The sequence below is a fragment of the Tauraco erythrolophus genome, chromosome 15 (genome assembly GCF_009769465.1).
Source record: "Tauraco erythrolophus isolate bTauEry1 chromosome 15, bTauEry1.pri, whole genome shotgun sequence".
Taxonomy (NCBI): Eukaryota; Metazoa; Chordata; class Aves; order Musophagiformes; family Musophagidae; genus Tauraco; species Tauraco erythrolophus.
The window spans coordinates 20747228-20766872 of NC_141479.1; the positions used below are offsets into that span (position 1 = coordinate 20747228).

Consider the following 19645-nt stretch of genomic DNA (forward strand, 5'->3'; position numbering starts at 1 on the left):
TTGCTGCAGGTCTGGCTCAAGGGGCTTTTTTTGGGACGTTCCACTGACGTTGCCACTGGCAGCAGAGAAGAAAATCTGGGAGGAACGGAAAAGCGAGTAAACTTTCCCTCCCTCAGGTTGCTCTTAACCACAGGATTTTTCACAAACAAAAAAGGCAAAGAAAAAAGCGTGGACAGGGAATGACCAAAATAACCCTCACAGAGAAAAGGAGAGACGAAAGGGGCGTTTTCTAGCAAAAGACGAAGGGATTTGATAAATGGCAGCAGCACCCAGACGTGCAGGCACACCCACGGCGCCAAGATCGTGCCTTGCACCTGGGCTACTCAGATAATATTTTTAAGAGGCTTCACAGACACACTAAGCCCACATAAACGACTGAAGGAGCGAATCTTCATTTCAGAAACCCTCTGGTGTCGAGGTCTGAACTTTCCAGCCACGACTACACCTCGAAATACCTTTTTACAAAAAGCAACTGATACTGGGCTGGGGGGTGCCGGTGCTGGCTGATACTGGAAACATCTATTTAAAGTAAAAACAAGATTAAACCCAAAACTCTCTGCCTAGTCTGAGTTCTCCATGGCAAATGTCTGGAGTTAAACCTGCCTACTTTGTCCTTAATTCACCCCGTGCTTGTTCAGCAGACACAACTCTGCCGGTCTCCGACGAGCCCAAGGAAGAGAGTGACAATAACACTGCTGCCACCAAACAGGCACTTGAGGCCCCAGGGATGAGAAATTTCAGATCAGAAACCAGGCATTAAGAGGGAAAAGGGACAATAAGTTCAATAAAAATAATTCAATAAAAGGAGTCTTAAATTCTATTTCCCTAAGTCTCAAACAGTCAATTTTCTTTTAATTATTTTTTTTTAATAAAAGCAGAACGGCGGGTGAGGAACCGCAGCGAGGGCTGGAGCTGGGATAGGCACCTCACTGCTGAGCTGCCCAAGGGCAGATACACATTTTACAAACCTCAGGACATTGACAACAGAAAAGAATATATCTGAAATATGTCTGCGATACATTTTTTTTTTTTTAGAATTTTTTGCCATCAAAACCTTTCCTGAATTTCCTTGCATGTAAAAAGCATGAGTGTACCTTTACAGATCAGCACATTTTTTGTTACCATTTCATGTCTAGGTTAGTTTTTAAGGCACTGTGAGGTGCAGGGTGATGAGCCACAGACCTCTGTGTTACACCCACTGCAGAAAACATCCTTTAAACCTGCACAGCCACGGTCCAAACCAGCTGCACGATCCAGTCCCAGGCATCCTGCTCACCAGGTCAAGAATATGGCCAAAAAAATACCCAGAGGTGGTGGGACAAAAGGCAATTTCTGAGAGCTGGTAAAACAGCAGAACCAAAAATAAGCCTAGTTTTCATAAGATTGGAGTGAAAAAATCCTGATCCGCTCTATGCTATAAGTTATTTATCCTATTTAAGTGCTACAGACTGGCGGGCTGTACAGTTGGGAGTCCATATATAAGGTTTTACAGACCAATAGTTCAAGTGCAGGACGTTGAACTTTGAAAGCAGCACAAGTCTAGCCCTACAGAGGCTTTTAAAAGTATAACTTTTTGTGTTAGTAAATAATTGCATCCGAAGTGGGCCAGCTGCACTGAGTCAACTTTCAAGTAGCTGAAAAGTAGGAAACCAACTTCAACCCTCCTTTTGAGGTTACATGAAAGAAGTGATGTGAAACAGCTGTCCACAGAAGGATCACAAGGAAAGGCTGGTTTCTGTGTGGTAATATTGCCACATACTTCTTTGTCTGGAGATGTTGCTGCTTTTCTGAAAATAATGAAAATATCCAATGAAAGGATAACAAGAAAAAATAAGAAGTCAAAAGCTGAAGGCGGGAGGTCGAGATGAGAAAGACTTCTGTGAAGTCTCAGAAGTTTCCACATTTGAGCGAGAAACTGTGGTATTGCTCCTCTTCTCTGTTTATGGATAATGTAAACATGGAGCAGCAACGGGCCAGCAACCAGGAAAGCAAGATCAGCAGCTCTGCACGGGCACTATCCCGAGCGTCGCGGGAACGCGGAATCCCTGCGCCGCGGAAAACCAGCCCCACACAAATCAACTCGGCGCGTATTTCACCCCAATAACAGCTGCCAGCTCGGGACTGAGTGTGCTGAGGTGGAATGGGAAGAGTCCTCCTTGTCCAAAGAGCGTTGGAATGGGTGTGAAAGAAAACCAGGGGATGCAGAGGAGCAGGAAAGGCACAGTGCTGCAGCTGTGTATGGGACCCAGGATCACCCACCTACTCCGAGGTTAAAAAGACTTTTAGGAAAAAAAAAAATTACCCATTTAAAAGCATCAGCGCTGTAAAAGACTGGCCCTATAGTATTGCACCTGGAGAAGATCCAGCAGCTCTGCACTGTGCCAGTAACACAGCGCAGCCTCAGAGACCACAGACACGGGTCTCCCAGGGGCACTGGCTTCGTCTCCCTGCTCCAAGGCAGGTTAAACCATTCCTGGGAGGCGTTTGGTAACCTGCTCTTGTAAATCTCCCTCGAGACAGCCTCCCTGGGGAATCTACTCAAGCTCTGCATTACAGTTAAAAGTGTTGTTCTAGGGGTTAATTTAAATTTCTCTCGCCTCTCAGCTTGCACCCATCATTTGTCGTCCCAACAAAGGTGGAAAAGTGTGTGCAGCGCTCTCCCATTTTCCGTGTGCTTTAAGCGATGCTAGCATGCTTTCCTTGAAGAAGACAAAAAAAAGACAGTTTCTTGACACATCCCTGCTACATAAAAGCATCAAGTCACCCGGCATGATTTAGAGAAAAGTTGAGAAAGTTGCAAAATGTACATGGAAGCTAAGGAAGGGCACATGAAAGGAGCTTGCACATTCTTAAGGACTTACCAGAGAGCTTGCAACTTCCATAAGGAGATTAATAAAATCCATGCTAGACCACAGGCAGGATCCCAGGTGGTATGCTGTAAAACAGGAACTGGGACAAGCAGCAGCGTGCCACTTAGGGCAAGGGGGAAACGTGGGCTTTGCGAGGAGCATCCTCTCCAGGTCCCAAGGTTCCCACTCTGATCCAGTTTGCTTTATGTTGAGTGTTTCGTGCACAGACAGGAAGAAAAGGTCCTTGCCTTCAGATGTTATCATCTAACTATTGCTTTTGATCTCGTTACCTTTCACTCTGTCTGAAGTGGCCAAGTGGTTTAGTAGGAAATTAAGTGTCACGTGAAATGAGCTGTACTGCAAGATGCACACAAGTCATAGCTGAACCTCTCCAGACCTACCAAAAACTTGAAATTGTAATAGGCTTCATAGGAGGTAAAAAGCTTCTGAGGCAGAAGAGTATAGGATGGGTTTTTTTTTCAGACAAGACTGAAATCTCTTATTGGTTACAGATATAAGTCAATGGAAATACCATTTATTTATACCTGAGGAACCAAGGCAGAAAGTGTTTCACCCTCAACAAAAAGACAAAAGCACAGTACAGAGGGAGGGAAGGTGACTTTGAAGATGCAAACTAAGATTATTACCTGCAAGCTAAACACAATTCTAAAGACCTTTTATTGGTAAAACATTAACGACCTGACATTTATGTTTACTTATCCTTTTCCTTCTAAGATAGAAAAAAACAGTTCAGCACAGCAGCCTGGGGAGTTATGAAGAGGAAAGAGGTGTATTTTGTGATAAGCCTCAAACAATGTTCCTGTTGAGTGCAGGCATTGAGCTGGAAGAAAAGAAAACCCCTGATAAAGCAAGAAATTCTGCAAAGACAGCACTGGCTCCCATCGCTGAGACAGGAATTAAAAAGAGCCACGTGCACGCACAAACGTACGCACACACACGCCAGTACAGAGACAGGAGGAACTATCTACAGACTTTAACCCACATTTAACAAATAGGGCCTGTACTGTTCCCTGAGAAAAGTTTATTTTCACAAAACTCACACAAAAAGCACACAGTAAAGCTTATCTGCGTGGGCTGGTTAATCAGATGGGTTTGGGAAAAAACATCTCCCCAAGTTTGGGCGAATTTTAAATGGGCATGAAGAAAATGAGCAAAACCACTGGAAACTCTGCTTTATCTTCCTGTTTTTATCTTCTTTTTTTGGATGGTAGTTGACAGACGTGTGTAGTAGTCTCAGCTGAGAGCCCTAATACCACTGCTCATCGTGTGGTTTCTGCAGTCTTGCCTGACCCAGGTGTCCCAGTGGGACCCGATCAAGCCATTCCACACCTGAAGCAGAAGTACAGGGGCAGTTTGTGAAAGAATGAAAACTGCTGGGGGTTGGTTTGCACACGCAGATACTCCTCTACCAGCAAATGGCCAGGACCAGCCACCAGTTACAGAAAAGACTTTTGAGAGCCACAGTGCCAAAATTTTCATTCCCTACAGGCGTGGCAGCTCCGTGATCTCAAAGAGGGAGACTGTGCACCAACTGCATCAAGTGGCAAAGACCTTGGGTGGTGCACACTGGGTTCCAGCAGCATGAAATCCAGCGAGGTAAATACAAAATCTCACAAATAAAATGCACAAAAGCACTCAGCCCTTTGCAAACCACAGGCTGGAAATATCATCCAAGCATGTAAGAGTAGAAAAGACGCTTGTAAAGCTCTGGAACGCTTGGGTTAGGACTCCGGGGCTTTGACCCTAAATCCCAGATTCTGCTTTAACTGCTCAGCACCTTCAGAAGAAAACGGAAACGTACTCACCCTTTGCAAGCTGCACAAAGCCAAGAATGATGATCAGAGCCAGCGCCAGCAGTTTTGCTGCAGCAAAGGCATCCTGAACACGAGTGGCAGCTTTCACGCTGTAGCAGTTCACCGCCGTGAGGAGCACTACGGGAAACGGGCAAGAGGAGACAGGTCAGTTTTCAGCAAAACACTTGAAATGAAAAAAAAAAAAAAAAAAATTATGACAAATCAGCATTTGCTTTTTGCTCAAACTTCAGCAAACACAAAGAGTCTCTTCCTAAAACAGAAACTTTGCAAAAGCAAAGGCTCTGCAGCCACCGCTTCCCTATTCCGTGTTTCGTTTCGGCAACAGGTGGTTTGAGCAGGGCACTGCTGCGTTGGGCAGTGCCCTTCGGAGGGCATGGAAAGAACTGTGGTTACTGCAGCCGCCAGCATCCAAGTGCTCGGCTGCCATCCCTGTGAAGTGGATCCAACGTAACGCTCCAGGCGCGTGAAAACCCCACAGAAACGTCAGGACGACCTTGCAGAACTGATTGGTGGCTGTTTGCAGAACGAGAGCACCTAAGAGCCCGCGAGGCCACGCCGTGCTGCCCGCTCCAGAGACACGGCTGAACGGACCTCCCTGTCCTGACCCACCCCACGACACCCAGGGCAGCGGCACAGACGGGAAGAGCCGCCGGATCGAAGGAAACCCTCGTCCTCTGCTTGACCAGCGGTGCCAGGAGCGGTGCCCCAGCAGCTTTTTGCTTACCAAGAAGCTCCCGTTACCTACAAGTCACTCTGTGGTTAATGCAACTAATTTCCTACTTTTTTTTGCCCTGCTCCCCATCACCCTCTTCTGCTTCGCCCGCTCCTGCCGCTATCCAGCGTGGCACTACCAGGCAAGGGATGGCATGGACTAGGGCTTGGCTAAAGCCACACAGCTGCTGACTGCCTGAGTTTCACCTGCTCCAGAGAAAACAACGGCTAAAACCTTCACTGCTCCTCCAAATCACTTACTATTTTCATGCCCTGCTCCCCAGAGCCTGTTGCTTGTTATAGAGATGTGCAAATGTCATGCAGAGAATGACGGTGCCCCACGTGCTGGATGCCCTCCCCTCGTCTCCCCTGCCTCCGTGCCACCCCTCATTGTCTCCGTGCCAGCTTGTCACCAGCCCCTGGAGCTGACCAGTCACCGAGCAGCTCGGGGAGGAGCGGATCTCAACCCTTCTCCATGAGCTGGAGGCTTTTCCCTGTGGGATCCATTCCAGGCTGGCCTCTGCCCTCGTGCAAAGGCTCTTTCCCACATCCTGCAGCGTGTTTTCGCTGGATCCCACTGCTTCAACCAGAGCCAAACGGCTGCTCCCCAAAATATTCAGCTTGGATGTAGATCACCCTCTCCTGAGGCTAGATCTGCACTCACAAGTTAAAGCCCTGAGCATTTGATGTAGATATTTCAGCCTTAATCAAACGCCCAGAGAAGATACAAAGGGGGCTCAGCAGCACCTTCATCAGCTCACCCATCTCTCCAGGAGATTGCCAGAGGAGACTCTGGCTCCATGCCTGTCCCCAGGGGGCTGAGCTGCACGGAGTGCTTCAGAACCAGGAGGGAAAGATGATGGATAAAGGTGGGAGGCAGAAATACCAGTAGTCGGACGGTTTGGTGACTGCCCATCAAGAGCACCCAGAGCCTTAAGACCCACAACACACGCTGAGCATCACAGGGAAAGCCCCGACGCACCCCTACTCGGAGGAACTGCAGAGCCGTACCCGGCGGAGCGCACGCGAAGGACGAAGGACGCGGGCACCAGCACCCCACGTAGTGCCCACCTCCCCTCCGACACGGGACGGCTGCACGGGACCCGCAGGGCCACGCTCCAGAGCCGCTCACGGCTCAGCAGCTCGGAGCAAAGGCACGTTCCTCCCGGCAAGGGCACGGTAAACTGCCAATCAAGAGATGAAACCGTGGGAGGAGGAAGGAGTATCTGGGCTTTAAAAGGGTCTTCTTGGCCCTCTGCCACCCTGCATCCTGCCCAGCCTGTGAGAAAGCAACTGCGTCGGTAAGAGTTCAGGGAAACACACACAGAGCCCTGGCCAGAGCTGGGAATAGCCTTCCTGGAACATACAGGCACGGACAGGCTCAGATGTAGCTTCAGAGAGCTTGGTCTTCAGGGACTGCAGTCAGTATCTGGGTCTGACAACGTGGATTAGACTTAGCATTTCTGCAAGCAGCGACAGGACTTCCTGGTGACTCAGAGCACAGGCAGGCACGAAGGGATACGAGTTGCATCACTAAATCTCAGGGGTGCCAGAGCCACTACAGCCATGGCACGGCAGTGGTAGGCATCAGGCTGAGGGCATTTAAGTGTCCATATCCTGCTCAGCTAAAGGCTGCTCGTAGGGGATCTTTAGGTAGGGAAGAGCAAAGCCAGTCCCACTGCAACAGACTGGCAACAGATAGCACATCCCAGAATATGATGCCTTTCAGGATTGTCGGCTCCACACTGCCCCACACCCCCCCCTAGGATCCAGTGTCATCTTACTATAAAAGCATTTGAAGTTTGGAGAAATTAAAGAGTCAGATGTCTTTGCAAAGAAAAGCACGTGATCCAATATATCCTACAAGAATGAATATATTCTATATATTCCGATATATATTCTGTATATGATCCAATATATCCTACTTTTCCAGAAGCAAAAACGGAATTTCAGATTCACTTTTTTTTTTTAATCATGCCTTTTAAGCCCCTTTGGCATTTTGGGAGCGTCTGGGCATTCAGAGCGGGTGAGACTGAAACGACCCAGAGCTGTTTCCATTGGGAAGGGCACCCCGGTGCCCATGGGCACCCCCGAGCCGGGCTTTGGCTGACCTGCTTTGGCAAGCAAGCAGCGAGAATCTGCACCGTCGAACCCGCCGCACCACCTCCCCCAGGTGTAACCCACCGTCCCAGGGTCTCTCCATCCCAGGCTGGCCAGGGAAAACACGGTGCATCTAATTAGCAAGACACCTCGTGCCCAGACTTGGAGGCTTTTCAGCATCAGGCCAGCACCACCAGAGTTTGCAGAGTCACAGCTCTGTCATGCTGCAGCGAGACTGGGATATATCTGCCTCCAACCAGTATGCCAAGAGGGACGCTGTCCAGATATACAGGGGAGGAGAAAATAAAGGTGAGCAAGGTCGGCTTACAGTATGTCCATGGTACAGGGAGAGGTGAGGGGAGAGAGAAGAAAACACGGTGTAATATCCCTAAGCACAGATCCCAGTTCATCTGCTAAAAGCACCTCTAGTGAATCCTAGTGGGGAGGACACCGAGGATCCAGGATTCACTTCGACCAGCGATTTTGCTAAAAATAAACCTCTCCCTGTTTACAGAGGGATATTTAAAGCATGAGCTAACGCATCCAAAAGCACGCTTTTCCCGCTAGCGAGACAGCCCTCAGAGGTGTGACAGTGACATTCCCTTCCCCATTTAGGCATCCCGATGCTTTCACAATGGCCGCTTCAGCCTCCCCATTAAACACGGACTTTCTCGGGGCTGTTTTTCCCGTTCTGGTTCTGCATGGAGCCTGCTGGACAGACCGTAGGACGGTGGTGGTGTACATAAAAGGCAACAGCTTTCGACGCAGTCCAAAAACCGAAAAGCGACGGAAGCGCCTGTATTCAGCCCTTAAAAACACATCGGTGCCAGATAAACAGGCGCTGCAAAAACAAGAAAACATTTAAGGTCAGAGACTCTGAACAGGGGTGAGAGATTCCTCCACGTCAGTCGTGCTTCTGAGCCCTTCAACTCCCATCCCTCTGCTTTTCCCACTATGTAATAATGTTTGTCTTCCCTAAAGGAGAGTGGTGGAGTTACTACACTGCGATGCTTTCAACATGGGAAGGGCTAAAAAACAAAAAAAAACACCCCAGTCTCACCCACCAGAAAGAATGCTACAGAGATGAAAAGACAGACCGAGTACTTTTTCAGCAAAACTCCAAAATTCCAGTGGCTGCCCAGCTTCAAAGGAGAGCAGAAAGCAGAAAGTTTTATTCCTTTGATCCGAGACGCTACCCCTGCGAAGCGGGGCTGCGGGACTGCTCCTGGCACCGCTCCGCTCGCCTCGGATGAACTGCTCCACGTGAACAACGGGGCAAAGCTGCACAGCCACAGCTCTGCCATAAATCAGGGCCACGATGCAGCGCAGGGAAAGATGAGATAGCGCTGCCCCGATGGCTGCAGCACCTCTCCTACGGCCATAGCCACCCCAGCGTGACCCATCGCGGCCGGTCTCAGGAATCCTTCTAGGAATATGGATTTCAGCACGACCTGACGTGACACAGTCTGTCTGACCCAGCAGCCCCTCTCCGAAGGCTTTACATAATTGGGATAACAGGAGCTAGAAAGCTGCAGTGGTTGCAGATGTATGAGGGGGCACTTTTACTTATTTACTTATCGCTTCTGGCAGAAGTAGGAGAGATACTGGTTTGTGACTGCTGTAGGGTGCTCACGAGGTGCTGCTCACCCCTTCATCTTCTGGTGGCTGCTCTAGCCTAGCTGAGAGTCAGCTTCATTTCAGGATACTCAAGCCACGGGGGAAGCCAGAGGCTTTCCAAGAGAAGTTTGTCTTTCTAAAGACAACAGCAGGTCCAGCTTCAATTATTTACTCTGTCCTAGTAGTCCCAGCTGGCTTCAGGCATGTCACTGAACCTGCTCTGCTGGGACTCACCTGCACAGTCAGGTAATTTCCCCACTACTGATAAGAACCAAGGATAAACTGACTAATCCAAAGTAGGACCCAGAACCTTGCCCCCCTTAACTCACATTTTACGGGGATATTCCTTTGATCTCCCAGTCTCAAGATCCCTCCCAAACATGATTTCCAGATGGCAATAGGAATAAATCCCTACAAAGCAGACATAGAAAGGGATCACGTCAATCCTCACATAGAACATGTCCACGAGGAACACACTGTACGTAACAACAGCTCCTGTGTCTACAAAGGAAAGGCAGGATGGAGTAAAGCTGCCCTGCAGGCACGTGGTTCTGCCCAAAGCAAACAGGATGTGAATGGAGCCCTCATACAGGTAAACCCAGGCTTGGCATTTATGATGCAACACTCCTGGCAACTATCCCATAGAAAAATGCAGGGCCACAGCTTTCTCGGGGTAATGGAATGTGGCCACGGATCAGAGATGGAGTAAAGACAGTGCTCAGGGAGGCTCCGTTTGGAAGAAAAGCAAACAAACACGCAGCCGATCCACAGCTCTGCACACTCATCCTTACTCACGGGGGAAAAAAGGATCCAATTCCAGCAGTAGATGTAACTTGCTGGTGGGGAGACGGCAGTTTGCTCAACCCAAGATCTTCAGCAGCTTTTCAGGTGAAACATTTCTGAACTGGGTGTAGGAATTCTTGAGGTACTGGCACAGCTGCATTCATGCTGCGTGTGAGGTTACACACCTCGGGAGCCTTGCACAACGTCACTTTTGTCCTTTATTTCATCTTCTACAGGTTTCTCTGGTCTTGACCTGTACTGCTTCCTACATAATTCAGAATACACCTCTATAACAAGGACAAATGTGTGTAAGTAGCTTGCTTCAAAGAAGTAAACTCAAGTTATCCATGGATTCTGATTCGTGCTATTACAGGGCCAGAATGAAAACACACAGTAGGGCAGGGAACTTGTGGAAAGAAAAGGGAAGGATGAAAGGGAAATCCTCCACCTCAGCTTCCCAGCCAGGCAAACAGGAACTGTTAACACACACGATGAATCATGCAGTGACTCCTGTTTGTAACTCCCACATTTGCAAAGCTTTTAGCCCTTACAATTGTCAGACGATGCTTCCATTTACTGGATGATGTTGATTTTCTCTTCACAATTACTCACAGAACAGCCCTCAGCTCCTTTCCATTGCCCACCCTACAGCCAAGGCTGCTCCTCTCACTCCTCATAAAGTGCAGATGATGGACAAGCAGTTTTCTCTTCTACCAAAGATGGTGCAACCAGGCTTCAAAGAGAGACGAGGCAAGCTGAGCCCATGGCCACCAAGAAACAAACCACAGGGATGGCAGCAGCACATGGCACAGACACAGAACGGTCCACAGACTTTAAAAAGAACTGCTGCCTAAGCTCACAAGAGGTTAGACATATTGTAAACAAAGAGTTACTCCACACCGTGCAACCAAGGAGTTATGCTACACTGACTACGGTGATTTAAACCACGAGACATCAATGCCTTAACTATTCACCAAGGCCAAAAAACCTCACTGTATATTCAGGTAGCTGTGATGGCACAGTGTTTTCCAGTAGCCTCGGGCACCTGTTTCTAATAGCATAATCTAACCTGAGATATACGTACCAGGACATACACAGAAAATGGTTAGGCGAATTTCAACTTGATAGATACTGAGTGAAGACCTGTGCCCTGCAAGGTGGAAAAGAGAAAAAGCAGAAGGAAAATCTTTGCAGATATTTCTTCAAGGACAAGTCCCTGGAGAAACTTATCAGCCAGGGCAATCAGTCTGTAGAAAGGAAACGCTTAGTGGCACATGAGGCTGTTGGAAAGGAGCACTTGGCCACAGAGCAAACGTGTCTATAGGAAAATCAACTTATAATAATGAACATACCTGGCAACAGTTTACAGTTCCCTTCTTACTTTCCTTCACAAAAGAGCAATGCTGAGGAATCAGGGATGGGTGCATCCACAAACAACTGGTGAAAGGAGAAGGCAAAGGCTGCCCTACCACTAGTTAAGAAGAGGGATTGTCTCCAGACCCACTCCCTAACTGAGACCATGAGCTCTGGATTCTCCAACAAATGGCCACAGACACCCAGAATGTGTCACAGCTCCATCTCTCCAGTGGCTTTCAACGCCAGGAAGCCCCTGGTGCTGAAACAGGCTTGGAGCTGGGAGCCAGAGAAGTTAGTGCAAGGCGGGATGATGCGTTTCATCGTGTAGCACAGCTCCCAGAAGCATCAGCACCCTCAAGTTTCCCGGAATTCTGCAAGAATAAATTAACAAGCACGCACTTGCCACCTCTCAAGAGCTGTGCCAACCAGCACAGCACAGCCACGGCTACAAAGCAGCACTGGGACTGCCTGGAGAAAGAGCTCAGGGAAGAATTTCACGGTCTGCAGATGCTGGATCTCAAGCCTATAGAGATGCACCTACCTCTGGTACCAAGTGATACAGTTTACACTACTCAAACTATGTGGGACGTGAAAAACTACAAAGAATTTAGCAATGCTGGGGGAGCTAACTCCTAGCTAGTGGTAGGAGTTACTATTTTGTCTCCTTAGAAAGAAGCTTGTGTTTTTACTGTCCAAGTTTCTAGATTACATGATGCGGCAGTTCCACAAAACAGCTCATTTTACCATGGGAAGACAAACAAAACACAGACTTGCTAATGGGAGAAAAAGGTGTATTTCTTCCATTCCCAGCAAATGAAAAGGACTGCACAGTTATTGCAAGCCAAACATCTTTTCTGTCATCCCCACCTCTTATGAAATATCTTCCTAACAGCAAAAACACTGAGTAATATTTTACATGTGCACCACAGTGATGTTACACAGAAACCCCTTCCCATAGCTGTACTGAATTAGGTTCCACGAGTCCACAGGAAGGTGGCTGAACTTCAGGATCGAGTCATGAACTTAATGAAAAATTCCAGGCAGGTTTTAGTCCGATTCATGCCACCTATGCCAGGCAGAGGGTCAGAATTCAGCTCTGCGTGCTGGCTGGTGAGAAACTGCTTTCTCATCCACTGCATTTGATCTGTTGGTCACATCTGACACTGGGACCGTGAGACTATCGGAATACTTGAAATACCTCGTGCTATTGCTTTGAATCAGACTGACCATGGCGAGTTTCTCTGAAAAAAGCCTTCCCAATTTGTTCATTTCAGAAGAAAAAGACTCCGAAGGATCTCAGTGGTAGCGTAAATCATTCAAATACAACACAATTTAATGGGACATTTGTTGTGAGAGCCAAGAGAGGGGTGCCAAGAAATGCAGTAGCCACTTGCTGTGTTACAAGAGCCCTCCAAACCTTCATCCATTTCAGGAGAGTCCTGCTAGTGGCAGGGGCTATTTTCATTAATGCTACTCTCTCTAATTAAATGCGGATTTAAAAAAAGCAACCTCAGTGTTGCAACATCAGGCATACCGCAGGGATTCTGCAAAGACCCCTTCCTTCCACTCTGATCAAACAGGTGCATGTTTACTGATACAGCTTAGTCATTTAATCTGCCTTTATGGAGGGAGGGGGGCAGGGGGAAAGGCCTTCAAAGCTTCACACCCTGCTTGCCCTGGCAGATTAATTCCAAGTAGCAATGCTGCAGAATAAACCCGTCTTCAACGGACAAGCGTAAGATGTGCTTTGTGCTTGCCTTGCTTACCATCTAATACCTGATGAGTTCAAAACCTACCCGTGGCTTCACTTTAAACAGCTGGTCGAGCAGCCAAACTGTCAGATTTAAATGTAAAACCTTAATACTAAATAAAGACGTTCCTGCTGTCAGGACACACCATCTCTAGTCGCAATTTTGACATTAAATATTCACTTATGGACTATGTCTGTGATCTGGCAAGCGTTCAAGGCCTGTGTTTACACACTTTTGCCAAACCCTGGATTCAATACCATTCTCCTCCTCTAACTCACAATGTACTCAGGAGTGTGTCAGGCACTTACTGCTATTAGATACGACCCAACGCTGCACTGACAGCGACTAATTCTTCCACTATTAGACTGTTCATAACAAAAGAGACGAATGAGAAATTTGTGGTCATTTCACTGGAATTCCATGCTGGCAGGAGGAGTGCCCAAAATAATACTTTGGAAGCAGCAAAGGAAGTCTAAAGAAATTTTAAAGAAGATTAAAATACTGTATCTTTGGAAGTAACAGATATTGCTGCAGCAATACTGGGGTTATTAGTGCCAGATTAGCATATATAATTAACAAGCGATAAAAGGCTTCAGAAACTAACAATCAAATCACTGATTTGACGTTCAAGATCAAGAGTAAAATTATATGCAACTGCCAGAGTTTCTCAAGCTTCTGTGGAGCAGATTATATCATCAAGAAATAAGTATTTTATAGAATAACCTGTTATGTGGCACACGGCGGGGTGGCAGCCTGTGCAGAAGAATGTGTGTAAGAACCAGCTCAGGTCTGGAAGCAGCAATATCCTCCATCTCCCTTATCTACCAGGAATTTACTGCACCACAAGACCTCTCACATGTAAGAATTCTGCAAATCCACAGGCGAAAATAAGGAATATGCATGTTGTCTCTAACTGGATAAGCTGAAATTGTCCATCTCTAGAACACACGCTGTGTAGTAGGTTGCGCTCTGTGATTTTGTAATCGTTTTTGTTAAGATTTATCCATTGAAATTTAAGAAATGTTAACACAAATGGCTGCCAGCTGTAAAAGAGAATCTGACCCACTCGCACTGTAAGATATCAGAGATGTACTTTCAACTGGATGCTGTTCCACGTCACTGGTCAGGCCACCTCTTCAATGGGAAAAAGAGACAGGATTAAACAGTTTCACATGATCCTCCTGCTATGTGAAGACAGTCCTGCAACACATATAAACAATAAGTTCTTTCAAAACCATACTTGCTACCTCAACACTCTATTAAAAAGTGTGTATTTTCGTAATCCGGAGTGAAAATAAATTGGAGAAAATTGCAGAAAAAGATACAAGTATGTTGGAAATGCAGTGCGAGTGTAGGTTCCACCGTGATGCTTTCTCAAGAGAAAAAAGAGAAATCAACAACAAATAGAATGGATTTTCATTTATTCACAGAGCCTCAAATGCCACCCGAAACAGAGTAGAGAATCCTTAGTAGTTTAATTCTTTGACATGTACAACACTGATACTGCAACGTAGATGTCACCAAATATGAGAAGTCATAGAATCATAGAATGGTTAGGGTTGGAAGGGACCTCAAAGATCATCAGGACCTAGTAACTGTCCCTTCATCCTCTGTAGAAGGTGTAAAATGGTTTTAGACGAGATCATGTTTGGGGGAATTCAAATAACTGTTGAGTTTTCACACATAGGCACAAATTCTCAGCTTCATGAACTTTTACGTTTCCTTTTCAAAAAAGGCTTGCGTACCAGGTGGACCTTACATTTGCTAGCCTTTAGCACTGCTTTTACAGTTAATCAATCCTAAAAGTATCAGCCACCCAACCTCACAGATGAAACACCACGCAGTTTATGAGTTACCCAAGCAACCCGCAGCCTGAAAAGCATTAAGCCAAACTACCTGCACATTCTCACAACTAGGGAGCACTGGCTGCTCCGCCGTGAAGATCAAATAAGCCACGCTAACGGTGAGCAGCTTCACCCATCCTGCTACAGGGAGCCTTCTCTGTAGTGAATTTCCACACTTTTAGTTGGCAACCATAATCAGTGTTCACGTTGTCTTGTGGAAGAAGTAGTCTGGCACACCAACTGTCTGCGGATTACGATCTTGATAGCAGGAAAACACCTATTTGTAGTTAAATTCTACTTACCACCCACTTTGTTTTCCTCAGCACCTCGAGGGGAACAAAAGTCCCTATTCCAACTATTTTGCCTTTCTTTCAAGACTGTGATTTATTTAGATTATCTTAATGCCTAGGAATTCAATTTCTGTACTTCATGGTGGCAAATACCAAACAACACATTATTTATTCAACTGTTCAACACCAGGAATGCTCAAAGGGGAAACAAATAACTTTTGTTATTTCTCCTCTTACTAGAAACCAGGCAGCCAATTGCATTTTATGTTGAGATACAAACTTTGCAGAGAATACAGCTGGTACTGTTCTAGATGGCTGGGTTTTGGCTACGTAATAACTCAACTGTATTCCAGCCCAGGGCCCCAAATTCCCCTATTGCTTCCTAAATCGTTCTTCCCTCTTAGAGATAACTCGTTAACGTACGCTCTAGAGCGTACGCACAAATAAACCATTTTTCCTAACCCAGAGCTTTTGGAAAAAAATAATATCTCACTGGGTAGGGGTATGTTTGGAACAGCCATGTAACAAAGCCGCCTGTCAGTCCATAGAAGTTTTGTGGGACTCGCCAAGTCCTTGGACCAGATTTACTTAATTTACTGTTCCTAGTCCATGATGTGGTTTTGGCACTAGATAGTAGAAAAGCTAACTCCAAAAATCAAAGTTACAGAAAACTAACTTGCTGAAGGCAATGCATGATGAACTAACCTTTTTCAGCAAAGGAGACAAAGAAAAATTTAACCCAAAGCATAAACAAACCAGAAGCCAGCGGCGCAGGGGGGAGTAAAGGTTAAAGAAGAAACACATGGAAATGATGCAGATTTGTAGAACTACCAACTCTTTCCTTGGCATTTCAAGATAAAGGCTCAAGAACAAATTCTGCTTCAGGAAAACTACTAATTGCTAGAAAAAGAAAGTTGGAGATACTTATATTACTTACTGGAGAGGTATAAGTGGGAATGAGACCTGGCATGAAGAAATTTCATGCTGCAATCCACCCTGTCACTGACCAGATCTTGCCATGGGCAAGTCTACTTTATCCCTGTATTTGTTTTCTCATCAGTGAAATGATAACAGAGACACCTCATCCCACCTATTTTGGGAAAGTTCCTGTAGATGAAAAGTTACTTGTTATTAGAAACACATTCTCAAAAGTTTTCTCAAGTACAATATGTTCTTGCACAGCAACATTTTGAGCCAAACCAGTAAGAAAGCCCATCTAATCAACTCTCTGTTAGCTTCTCAGCAAGTAACGGGAACACCACACACCTGCACGCCACCCCTTTTCTCTGAGAGAAGGGAAACCACATTGCAGACTGGCAGAAAAACTCTAAAACCAGATTTTTCACAAGGCCCCACTTGAAGGCAAGCAACCCATCAGCAGAAATATTTGCTAACCCTGCTATAGCATGCTTAGTTGGGTGACTATATGTCCTTAACTCGGACGGAAACTCCACATGCCTGTATACTTACCCTGATATTCCTAAAAATTTATCTGGGAAATAAGTACTCCATCAGTTTGTGTATGAATACATTTACAGACAATATATCATCCCCTAATGACCATGTGTTGCAACTTTGGAATGCCTGTGATCCTCAGAGGGTGAAGGCATCTAACACAATCTCCCTTTGGACAGCACAAACAAGCAGACTTCTCTTCACAACCTCAAAATGAAAAAAAAAAAAAAAAAAAATAAAAAGATCACCTGATTGTAACTTTGTACAGCAAAGAAACGCTTCACAAAATTCTCACAAAAAACTACATCCTCTCACAATATCCACCTTCACAATGGCACAAGGACTACCAGTGGAGGGGAACACGGACTGAATAGGAAATGAGGAGAGAAAGGCAGAAAGTGGGTATTTAAAGAACGAGGAATTTGGATGGGGTGACTTTGCCATCACCAGAGGAATGGACAATGAGGCTTCACTGGCAAAATCACACATCTCAAAACACCAGAGAGATGATAAAATCTGCATCAGGAGGGAGAGATCTGCGTGCCATGGCAGACATCAACGGCCCTAAATTCATCACAGCACGACTGAACTTTTCTGCAAGGCAAAGCCTCATGAGATACAAGGTTTGCCAGCAAAAAAAACCCCAAACCAAACAAGTTTTGAGCACGGTATCAGCGCACACACAGCCGAGAAACGCCTCATCTCAAAAACTGGTGCTGAAAACAGCAGGCACCGCAGCACGGGCCGTGTTCAGCACCAGTTGCTCACGACAGATAATTTCCCGGCGGCACGTTATCCTGACCTGTGTCCGCCCAGAAACGCTGCACGGGGGTTTCACCCTGCCCCACCACGCTCCCGCGGGAGGGCACGAAAACCCCACTCCGGCGCGGCGGCAAAACGCGCGTCGCACTCATCGCACGCTGCTCACCGCGTTGCCAGAAATCAGAGAGACTCCCTAGCCCGTCACCGGCAGTTTGGGAATTTTTTGCTCAATTTATTTGGGATGGGGCCGAGTTTCCTACTCAACGCTGTTCAGAACAATCCAAAAAAAAAAAAACCCAGTATGGAGCCAGTTTAGCACAGGAGAGATGGTGCATCTCCTCCACAGCTCAAGGCAGCGAGCTGCTCGGGCAGACTTTTTGAGGAAGGTGATGGGAGCGAGGAGCCACGTGGGACAGCAGTCCAGCAGGCATCTGGAGAGGGTTTGCAGGTACTTACGGACACAGAGACAGGCCACCAGCTTGGCAGCCTCGTCGGGCACCGAGCAGGTGGGGAAGATGGGCTTGAGCAGGTAGGTAGCGAAGACCAGAGCCACGATGTACTGCGAGGAGGGCCGGATGATGAGCAGCTCTATCCAGAGCTTGAGGAAGGCGGGCAGGGAGCCGTACACCTCCAGCATGTAGGCGTAGTCCCCGCCAGACTTGGTGATGGTGGTACCCAGCTCAGCGTAGCAGAGGGCACCCACGATGGAGAAGGCTCCGCAGACGGCCCACACCACCAGCGACAGCCCGGGCGAGCCGGCCTCCTTCAGCACTCCCGTGGGGGTGACGAAGATGCCGGAGCCGATGATGGTGCCCACGATGATGGCCACGCCGTTGAGCAGCGTGATGGAGCGCTCCAGGGCCACCCCTTCTCCCTCGGCGGAGGCGCAGAGCGAGGGCGAGCGGGCGCAGCCGTTCTCCTGCGCCCCACCGCCCGCCGCCTCCAGCATCTTCTCCATCGCCTGCTTCTCCTCCTCCTGCGCCAGCGAGGCGGCCGAGCCCGCCGGGCTCCTCTTCTTCACCGCATTGGTGCTGCTGCTGCCGCCGCCGCTGCCCGACATGGCGGCGCGGAGCGGAGCGGGGCGCGGGGCGGCGGAGCGGGGCGCGGAGCGGGGCGCAGCGCTCCGCAGCCACCATGCAGCCGCCCCTTTTGTTCCGGCGGCGGTGGGCGGCGTGCGGCGACCGCCTCCCCGCTTAGGCCTGGCCTCCTTTCCGGGAGGAGGGGGGAGGAGGAGGAGGGAGGAGGAAGGCGGGAGGGGTGGTGTCTTGGTGGCCCCGTTTTTTCGCGGGCAGCCGCTGGCGGCGTTGTCCCCGCTTATTTTCGGATCGCTTTCACGGCACGACACCCCCACCCGCACACCCTTCCCTGCGCCCCAAGAGACCAAAGAGGTGCGGGGGAAAGCGGGGGAACAAAGGGACACCCCCCCGCCCCCCCCGGGCAGGGGTCTCTTGGGTGTCATCTGCCAGGAGGGGAAGTTTGTCACCATTCACTCTCCTGCCCGGACTCATCTAGAGCAGAATGGTCTCAGTGTGTGTCTGTGCAAACCTCAAGTTTGGCAAAACCTGCGTCTCCCAGTTGCCCCCAGTCCCATCCGACTGCAGTGCGCTCACTCTGCTTTTCTGTTTGATGTTTCACATCACATGAGCACGGGCCAAGGCCCCGTCACTGCATCACCTGCATTTCTGCAGAGGCACTGCAGAAATCTGCCGGTCATTTCGGATGCCAAGATCACCAAAAAGGCATTTTTTGAAAAAAAAAAACCCAGACATAAAAATCGCTAATTGGGCAAGCATGCAGGCAGAACGAACAGCTATCGAAGTGCCTCAGTGAAGGAATGGGTTTTGCATCCAAGGAGACTGACTTGGATACTTTGCAATGGTGCCTAAGGAGCAAATTCTCCAGTAAATTCTGATTCCCTCTTGTGGGAAAGGAGGTGAGCCCAGAAGCGAAAGCCTGGCAGCCCTGACTCTCGACAATCGTTCCCATTGACGGGCAGAAGCAGTACCTTCGAGGAGCTGGTTGTCTGCAAGTGATTAGCTGGTGTCACACAAGAAGTCCTGCCCAAGCTCTCAAACCCAAGGTCGCTGTTCTTCTTCTCCGGACCATCCTCATCCTCCTCCTCGCCAGTGTCAGCCACGCTTCAGCGCCAGCAGCAGGGTGGGTCAGGAGGTTTTCTGCAAGATACCTCAGAGAAACGTGAAGTCTGCGTTCTGGGGAAAGATGTAATGTTTTTACCAACATTTTCAGGTGCCTCACACTGGTGATTGGCATCATGAACACTTCCAACCTGAG

The 19645-nt window shown here is 48.0% G+C and overlaps 1 protein-coding gene across 1 annotated transcript in view; it reads right to left on the bottom strand.

The window, feature by feature from the left end:
* SLC7A5 (solute carrier family 7 member 5) overlaps window positions 1-18413 on the bottom strand; it is a 33680-nt gene extending 15267 nt beyond the window's left edge. Inside the window, exons 1-2 of the mRNA XM_009978220.2 lie at window positions 17810-18413; window positions 4676-4801 (exon numbers count right to left, since the gene is read on the bottom strand). Of these exons, the coding sequence (XP_009976522.2) occupies window positions 4676-4801; window positions 17810-18413 (730 nt within the window). The remainder of the gene's footprint in view (window positions 1-4675; window positions 4802-17809) is intronic.
* Window positions 18414-19645: the final 1232 nt, after the last annotated feature.